This window comes from Oryzias melastigma, unplaced genomic scaffold (genome assembly GCF_002922805.2).
Source record: "Oryzias melastigma strain HK-1 unplaced genomic scaffold, ASM292280v2 sc01570, whole genome shotgun sequence".
Taxonomy (NCBI): Eukaryota; Metazoa; Chordata; class Actinopteri; order Beloniformes; family Adrianichthyidae; genus Oryzias; species Oryzias melastigma.
Genome location: NW_023418152.1, coordinates 1 through 9,354, shown reverse-complemented (window position 1 = coordinate 9,354; position 9,354 = coordinate 1). Strand labels below are relative to the sequence as shown.

Below are 9,354 nucleotides of genomic sequence, written 5' to 3'. Positions count from 1 at the left end.
CAGAAGATTGCATTTTATTTAAAAGTTTTTGGGATCCATTAACATTAACATATTCATAAGGACGTGGAGTTCGTGATTAAATCAGTTAAAATCATTTTGGAAAAATTCTAATTTGATTCTTTAAAATAAATGTGTGTTTCTTGCCTGTTTATTTTCTTTTTCATTTAGAAAAAGATAAAACAAATCAGTAGTTTTATATTTATCAACCAATAGAAAACAGAGGAGGGTTTTAAAATATTATACTATAATAATATTGAATCATAGTATTGTGCAAAGTATTTCATGAACAAGATTGTGTTGTAAACACTTGTACATTTTGCTTTTATTCACTCTTACATGCTTTAGAATTGTACCTCTATAATTATTCATAAGTATTGAATTCCTTTAGCATTTAATCATTCATATTGGGTTAATGTCATAAACAAATGTCAAACTAAATTCTTGAAATCTGCTGTAAAAGCTTATTTTGTGCTTTTAAAAGCTCTTCATCCATTGCCTGCTGTGATACAGATGTTCTCAATTCACCTGACATGGTTCTGTGATGAACTCATTATTCGTCTTTTAAAAATATTTTACTGGTTTAGCTATTTTAAACGGGTAAGTAATAATTATTATGTAAATGATTTGCATCAAGAGTTTTAATGTTATTGTTTTAGTGCAGTGTTTTGTTTAAAGTATGATTTATTGTTGAATCTATGCAGATATTATCACACAGGTGCTTTGTTTTATCTATGTTTTACCGTTTTACTCTTTTATTAAACTCTTATAGTTCACTTAAAGTGTTATGCAAGATGCTTTGATGCGTTCAGCTGAAGACTTCCGACAGATGCTGATGCTCGAACCTGAACAGGAAACGCCCTGCAGAGTTGACAGTGTGACTCTGTGATGAACTGATACATAAATAAGGAACTACCTCCTCAATCGCTTTCTTGACTGCTGTTTGTGTGTCTTTTGCATGAGTGGAAATGTTGCTGCAGACCTGTTTGCACCCATTCCTCTATAGAGGAAAAGCAGCTGATGTAACTGAGGTTCCTGAACTATTAGAAAGTTCTCGGATCACACAGGAAGCTCAGAGTAGATAGGAGGTGATTTAACTGTCTTCCTGTGTGCTCTCCGCGCTCGCTCTTTGTTGTAAATCTAATTGTGGGTTGTGTCTTTCTTCTTTAACAGAGTGTTGGGTGAAGCCTGAAATGAACCCAACAGTTGTCTAAAGTTTATGAGTTTGTGTAGTTACAATAGTGTTTGACTGCAGTGTTACGGTGTGTGTTTTCACTCATATGAGAACTCTGATCTTCCGCTTGGTCTTACATGACGCTCAAATCATACCATGAAGCTATGGGTATAATGGATCACAAAACTCACGATTGCTAAACTGACGATATTGACTTAATCAAATCAAGTTTATTTATAAAGCGCTTTAACACAGTCAAATACTGGCAGGAAGTTGCATCAAAATACAGGAGAAAATCCGGTTTATTTTCAAAATAGAACCAATTTTTCACAATAAAACACCGCGATTGACAAATGTGATCATGTTTTTGTGTCTAAACAGACTGTAGAGATGAAAATATGCATACAATCAAAACACACAGACACGCGTGCGCGAGAGCCCCCACCCCAGACACCATAGATCTCCGGAGCGGGTGTGCTGGGCTGCAGGGTTCTGGGAGGAAAAAAAGCAGGGCAGACGGGGCCCCCCAAATGCTGTGGGGGGACACTGGAGCGGGGGACGGGGCTGCGTTTGAACGAGAGAGAGGCAAAGGAGCGGTTCTTCTTGGAAGAAACATCAGGTAATATTTTGAGTTTATTAATTTACCGACGGAAACACCTGGGAGCGCGTGCGTGCACACAGACACACAACAAAACAGACAGACACGCACACGCGCGCACTAACCGATCAATGAAGTGGGCCGACTGCGGAGCTGGGGGGTGGGGTCTGTGTCAACAGAGGCAGAGACCATCCCCTTTTAGCAGAAACACAGGGTTATATCCTGGTTATTGACCATGATGGCAAAAAAAGCAATAGCTCTAGCAGAAGCGCCTGTTGGCCGTCGCGGAAAAAAATCGCGTCTGATGTGACCAATAGAGCGCCGCGAAGCGGCGCGCGCTCCCCTTCGCGTCGCTGCGCGGCGCTATCGCGTCCGGTGTGACTCCGGCGTTAGACTTAGACTTGGCTTTATTGATCCCTTTGGGATGGCACCCTTGGGGAAATTAAGCTTTTCAGCAGCTTACATAAGTATACATAATAAAAAATCTCAATGTGCATATACGTAATAAAAATCTCAATGTACAATAATAAAGAAGTACAACAACGTAAAGAAGAGCAAAGTCTGTATGGCGGTATCAAAACAGTTTTGGGTGTGTGATTGAATAATCTAGATACAAAAATATTTAATGCAGTAGTACATTTTATTTGTTTTTTACATTTTGCAGGTTATCTGCATTATTGACTTTTCATTCAGGGGATGCCTTCAAGTTCCCATGTCTCCTAATGTACACTAGAGGGCAGTATTTTCACTGCATGACAGTTTGTACTGTAACCTGTCAGGCTTAAAAAAAAGCATTTCATTAACCATTGAAGGACTATCAAAGAGAAGGATGTTTGAGAGTTTGGTCAAGGTTAGACTTGTTTTTGGAGATTATTCTGCCCAGAAACTGACCTTGTGATGATGACCATGACACAAGAACAGGGTGGCATCAGCAGCTGGTAAGTAGTGGATTGTTTTCTGTTGGGCTCAGGTGTGAAGATAGATAACTTTATGAAGTTTGCGCTTACACGAGATAAAGGAGTGTTCTGGCAGAGTTGGTGCATCTAAGCGCATGTGGCAGATTTTCCAACTTTTTTACCCGTGATATGACCATCAAATCCTGTGGGATCGGGCCTTTAATATGATAATATTGTGGTTTTCCATGTGTGATGTCATCCAAGTAATAACCTTAGAAGCTCTTTTTTATCTGGTTCATAATTGTACTTTTTTTTTCAGCTTTTTTTGTAGTAACATTTTTGTCAGTTGAGCTTTTTAACCAGTTTGGAAACCATATTTAAAGGCCTCGTGCGGTGAATATCGGGATTTTTCTTAAACTGCAATAAAACATTAGTATTTATGTCACAAATGAACCCCCGTATAATCATTTTGTCACCCGCGGCCCCGTGCACTCTCTTCAAGCGTTCAAAGATAGCACGGTCACTCAGATTTTTGGCAGCCACCAATAAGTAGGTCATAGGTCGTGTGACGTCAGGAACATACAGCTAGATCTGCTAGTGTTGTGATGACTTTCTGGGTATGGAATTACTTAACATAATAGAATTTGGACTGCCGTGGATTTGGGGATTCGAACGGGATAATGGTGAATAGGAGTGTGATATTTGGGTGCAGTAATGTGCCGAAGAAGGGGGTCTCCCTTCATGAATTTCCCGTTTCAATAAAGGAGAGGGGCGCTCCCCGGTCAGGGGGCGGCTTCGAGCCCTCCCCAGCCCTCCGGAGGAGGAACGCGGGGGGTGCACGGGCACCTGGCGGGCGCGCGCCGGACGGCTAGGGTGAGGCCACCGCGCCGCGCTGAGGGGGGTTTGCGGTTCAGAGGCCCCGGGCCGGGCATGGGGGGCGCCCGCAGCCGAGCCCGCACGAAGGGTTTTTACTCCCTCCCGGGGCCGTGAGGCCGGCAGGGGTGGCCTCCGCGTGGGGCGCAGGAGGACCCTGCCGGCCGTCCGGAAAGAGGATCCGCGCGGGGGTTGGTTGTGCGCGGACAAGGGAGGCCGAGAGGGCGGCGGGGGAGCGAGCCCACCCGTCGCCGCAGCAGCAGCACACCCTCGTCCCCGGGCGGGGGGGGCTCCTTTCGCCTCGGCCCTGGAGGAGGACTACAAAGGACGCTCCGCGGCAGCGGCGGCGCCTTTCCTTTTCCGGTAATGATCCTTCCGCAGGTTCACCTACGGAAACCTTGTTACGACTTTTACTTCCTCTAAATAGTCAAGTTTAATCGTCTTCTCTGCGCCATCGCTGTATGAGCTTTCACCATCGTCATCCGAAGCCCCTGTATCCTCAGATGAGGAAACCTCCGGTTCAAACGAACCGGTTCGGTACACCCTCTGAACCCTGTGTCGTTAAAATTCCCGTGTTTGATGAAGGCTCATCACCTTCATCCAAAGAAATATCCGCTAAATCGTGGTCTACGTCGCTTCTCAAACCGTCCGCCATTGTTGTTTACACTCTGGGATCCCTGAAGTGACCAGTCACCACCTATCACCCAAATTTGAAGCTGTGCACGACCATAAAATGATCAATAAAATCGCGCTGGATCATTTTAAGTGAATATTTTTATCAGATTCGTTTTCCAACTTCCATTGACTTTCTAAATTTAAAAAACAAATTTGCCACTGCACGAGGCCTTTAATAAACGAAAGTTCTACTGAGATTACTCTCGTTAATTTTAAGGATAATCAGTAACTTGAACGTTCTTTCTGTGGCGTTAATTCACATATAATTAACACCAACTCTTTTTCATAAGTTTGTCATGAAAATCATCTCTCAGTTTTTTGTTTATTTGTTCATATTTAAAGGCAAATATAAACATATGAAATACAAGGACAAAAAAACATGAATCCTTCAGGATCTGTGAAGACATGTATTATAAAGTTTATGTTACTTGCAGGAAATTCAGAATTAATAAAAATAATCATTTCGATACAACTCCACATGTCCTGCCATCAGTGTGACAGCGACAAATGTATAACATGGAACACCGTTCTGAAATACACAAAATGTTTTTTAAAATGTAATTAAAATGTTTTTCATCTTATTAGTTTGTCTGTTTTTCACCTGCACATGCAGATGTGAACAGAGGTGTGGAGGGGTACAATCATTTTTATTTAAAGACTTTCTATAGATTCTAGACAAAAACCGTTTTCCCTTTTACTGTAAAAGAACGTGACCATTAGGATTCCTTTGACTGAGTGGTTTTATTCGAACTTTTAGAGAAAATGTCACTGATGTGAAATTTAACAAAACTGTATGAACAAGAAAAATGTGGAACTGGAAAATGTAAAAATAATTTTAAGTGAAAACAATAAAGTTTGTTATTGAGTAGAGCAAAACGTAAAACTGGAAAAGTTCTGTATTCTTATCAGGAATATATGAAAATAAAACATTTGATGAGAATGTAGCAGGAAAAAAGTTCACATTAACTAATCAGAAAATGAAAGCTTTAATCTCACAGATGAATCTGTTCAGAAAGCTATTCCTGGCTTGAACCCAGCTCTGGTTCAAAGGACCATCATGGACTATAACTACAAAATTTTCTGAGCTCTCTGGGTTCTTCCAGTACCTGGAAATAAAGAAAAACCCATCAGTAAATTTAACGAACATGTTAACATGTAGTAAGAATTGTTCATTACCCAAGGGTATCTTGACTCTGATCCACCCACGTCCAGTTGTTGTTAATTCTTCTTAAACCAATCCAGTATCCGTGCCATTCGCCGTAGTAGTATTCTATTCTGCTTTTGATAAATGTCTGAAAATCAAAATGTGAAATAGAAACATTTCAAACCTTATGCAGTTTTTAAAAACATAGAACCAAATACATTTATTTTAACATTTTGTAGCTAACCTGTTCCTCTTGACTGCTGATAACCACCAGGTCAGAATTCTTGTTTTGACAAAACTGTCGACTTTCATCCCATGTTTTCCATGGAGCGCTTGAATTATCAAAACAATAGCAGCTTTCTTTAAAATGAATCCATTCTTTGGGACATGTCTGACAATCTGTAAGAATAGAGGAGAGGAAACAAAAATAAAAACATTTTACCTAATTGCTTAATTACTTAAAATTTAAATAATGTAAAGAAAAGCTACTTTGTCACTTTTCCTTCCTTCTTAGTCTGTCCTCCTGCTCCTGGTCGTGGACTGCACTTCTGCTTCATCATGACTGTGGACTTTATCATCACTTGTCCCTCAGCTTTATCTGAATGAACTCTTTTAGATACGTAGTTGTAGAAGCTAATCTTTTTTTAACTGTTCTGGTATCGCCTGTCCGTCCTGGGATAGGATCTGTCCTTCATGTGGGAATCCCTAAGGTTTCTTCTTTTTTCCTGACTCAGGTTTTTTAGGAGTTTTTCCTTACCGGGAGGGAGGGTCTAAGGGCAGGGATAACCAGTTTTATTTAGTCTGTTTAGTTTTTAACTATTGTTCATATTTTGAAGCCCAATGAGGCAAATTCCTTTGTGATTTTGGGCTATATAAATAAAATTGAATTGAATTGAATTAAAGTCACATGCCCATTTTGTACGTAGCTTCACAGATTAAACATTTACCTCCATCAGGACAGAAGAGATCTACTCGAAAAGTAGAATATTTGAAGATTGCTGCCTGGATCCTGTTGAGTTTGTCACTGTTGTTTCTCAGCTGCTCGATCTGCGTTTGTTGGATTGTCATGTTAACTGTCATCTCCTTGGTTTGGTTCTCAAAGAACTTCTTCTCCAAAGTCAGTTGCTCTTTGTTTGCTTCCACTTTAATGAGATTTTGCTGTTTTTCATTTGTTTCCATGGTGACTGCAACACAAATTATACAGAAAAGTCATTAATTAAATCAGACTTTTTTCAATGTCAGGAATTTTTTACTGAAACATCTCTAACTTTGTGACATGCATGTTCATAACGTTCTAAGATGCAGGAGTTGATTCCGTCTCACTGAACTGTAGCTGTTGGTAGCAAATTATGAACTAAGTTTGCTAAAAGGTTTTTCTCTTATTGTGATTAAGCAACATCTGTAAACTGTTGTTATATCACAAACATTTGGTTAAACATCTCTGTCATTAAGAATTCAGAAAAAAAAAAAAGTTTTAGTCTTTTTAAGTCAATAGGAAACCACAGCCCTATATAACCACATATATTTAAAATGTAATGACTTCATCTTAAACACTTTAAAAACTAAACTTCCTCTTTTTTTCTATTTTCAAGTTCAAACTAAGCCAGTTACACACTCTTGACTGTTGGTGCAAAATAGTCCATGTTGAAAATTACAGTAAAATAACTATTTTGTTTTAACTTACAATAACAGATGATGATGATGATGCTGAGACACAGGAAGAAACAGATTATCCCCAAAGACACCAGCAGGACATGAAACTTTCTGCTGGATGCTTGGACTTCTGCTTGATTTAAGAAAATACAACCAAAATTAACAATAATAGGGAAATAGTTTTGTTTGGAAAGGTCACAGTTCATAAATCAAAGAATACAAAGTTTATTGACTAAAAACATATAGTTTTGAATTATCATCCACTGTGAGATAAAAGTGTTCTGGATCTGCTGCTGGCTCTACTACACAGTGGTTTACAGAACTTGCTGGAAGTTTCATAGAGTTTGTGTATGAAAAGATCTAAATGACCCAACCAGAAAAGTAAATAATCTTTACACATTCACAAATTTTTGTTCTGTGTTTACTTGATTTTTTTGAGGACAAGTTATTTATGGTCTTGCGACACATCAGTAAAAAGAAAAGAAAAAGGAGCTTGAATGCATTTGATGCTGAGAATAATCCATCTGATCATGTGCAATCCTACTCATGATGAACTTCTCTTTTGCCAATTGACTCTTGGTTTATTCAGAAGTCTTGTCTTCATTTTCTTTTAGTCATGTAATCTGTTTAGTTTAATTTTGCTCCATGGTTTTGTTGTTCATACTCACTTGTTTTTATTATTTTTGTACATTCATCCTTCTTTTGATTTTCTTCCACAAGACAATTTTCTTCTTAAACAACTCCTGACAAAAGTTTTACTTGTTAATTTGGGAAATTGTGATAAATATTTAAAAAACATTATTTTTATAGTGCTTCTGCTGCAGATTTTAATGTTATGTCAAGAAAAAGAGTTGAATAATTAAATCTGAATCAAAAACCAACTCTTCACTCAAGTAAACTGCAGACCAGAATAACCGTTTGTTAAATTATAGTAGAACTTCTCCAAACACACTAACCACACATTTGTTTAATCTGTTGGTCACGATAACCCATAACTGAAAGAGTAAAAAAAAAAAAATGACTTAGTTTGTTACGACCCCTGGCCGTGTGTGTGCTTTGTTTGTTTTATCTGTTTCACCATGCAGCTCCTGCAGAAGTCCAGCTCCTCCACTGCTGCTGACTCCGCCCCCTTCCTGCAGAGCTGATTGAGGCACACTCCCAGCCAATTCCTGAGCTGGGAGGGAAGCTTAAAAGAAGCCAGGAAGCTCTGCTCCAGTGGCGGCTGAATTCCTGAGTGGGGAATTAGTTTCTCAGCCTGCCCCTGCTGTCTGCCTGGCCCAAGCCTGCTAGCTCCTGGTTTCCTCCTCTTTAGTTTGTTCTATTTGGTAATTTTGCTCTGGTGGTTTCTTTAGTTTGTTTTGGTGTGATACTTATGTTTGACTGTTTGGTGTTGCTGTAAAGCTTGAGAACCTAAGTTGCTATTAGTATTCATTCATTTGGCTTTTTGTGGTTTGTTTTATCTTATGTTTTGACACCCGTCACTCTATTAAACACTGTGTCTCATTCTTACCCCTGCCCGGTTATTTAATTATTTCTTTNCTCCTTCCCAAGGAGGGACGTAACACTGTGTTACTGATTATTTAGGGCTGTCGCATGTATTTTTTCCTTGCCTGGACAGTCTTGAATGGAAAAGGGAGATAAAATTCATAACATAGAATAAAACAATGAAACTAAGATATACGTGAAGGCACTGTGTTCGTATTAATACGTTTATCTTTTTCCACATTATTTTATCTAATTTTGTTTTCAATGCCTCCTCCTGTGTGTCACCATTTGACATGTGTGGATGTCATTGCTGCATTGTAGGCTATATCTGTAACATTTGGCATTTCAATAAAAGTAACAAAATTATGTTGACTGAATGTGTCACCATCATGTCCACGATCACAAACAAAGACTTGGACTCAGACTTGCAACATAACAAGGGGGTGCATTTATCCCCTGGTCATTTCAGCTGGCTGCCGAGAATCGCATCCACTCCGCAATTTAAGCGAATACAGGTGTAGAAATTTGTATTTGACTTGAAAAATAACTAGTTATTTAAAATAACTCTGAAATATGCAAATAAAATAAGTCATTATTATGACAAAACACATGTAGTTTAATTGTGATTATGAGATGATCACCAATGTAGAAAGAAGCGTCCTCTTCTTTCTTTCCCCCTGAGATGCAGACACTTCACATGTACAAACCCTCTTTATTTTGTGGTAAATAGCAAAAACAGCAGAAGAACACTTTTAAAAAGTTGTTTTTAATCTATATTTAATTTTATTAGCAGGTCTACCCTCATTTAATGTCCTAATTCCGTCTTGTGCTCAAGCCCTCCCTTTATTTCTCTAAAACA

At 39.0% G+C, this 9,354-nt stretch overlaps 1 protein-coding gene across 1 annotated transcript; it reads right to left on the bottom strand.

Annotated features, from left to right (window-relative positions):
* Positions 1-4,592: 4,592 nt before the first annotated feature.
* Positions 4,593-6,536, bottom strand: LOC112141095 (asialoglycoprotein receptor 2-like). The gene is made up of 4 exons (XM_024264153.2): positions 6,305-6,536; positions 5,602-5,756; positions 5,390-5,505; positions 4,593-5,319 (listed from the first exon to the last, which is right to left on the bottom strand). Exons 1-4 carry the CDS (start codon positions 6,534-6,536, stop codon positions 5,184-5,186), a joined length of 639 nt encoding a protein of 212 aa, XP_024119921.2. The 3' UTR covers positions 4,593-5,183.
* Positions 6,537-9,354: the final 2,818 nt, after the last annotated feature.

Excerpts from the sequence above, each read along its gene's own strand:
- LOC112141095 (XM_024264153.2), bottom strand. The coding sequence starts at position 6,536 with ATGGAAACAAATGAAAAACAGCAAAATCTCATTAAAGTGGAAGCAAAC. Across the intron at positions 5,757-6,304 it reads TCTCTTCTGTCCTGATGGAG|ATTGTCAGACATGTCCCAAA; the intron begins GTAAATGTTTAA and ends CTATTCTTACAG. Across the intron at positions 5,320-5,389 it reads CAGAGTCAAGATACCCTTGG|GTACTGGAAGAACCCAGAGA; the intron begins GTAATGAACAAT and ends CTTTATTTCCAG.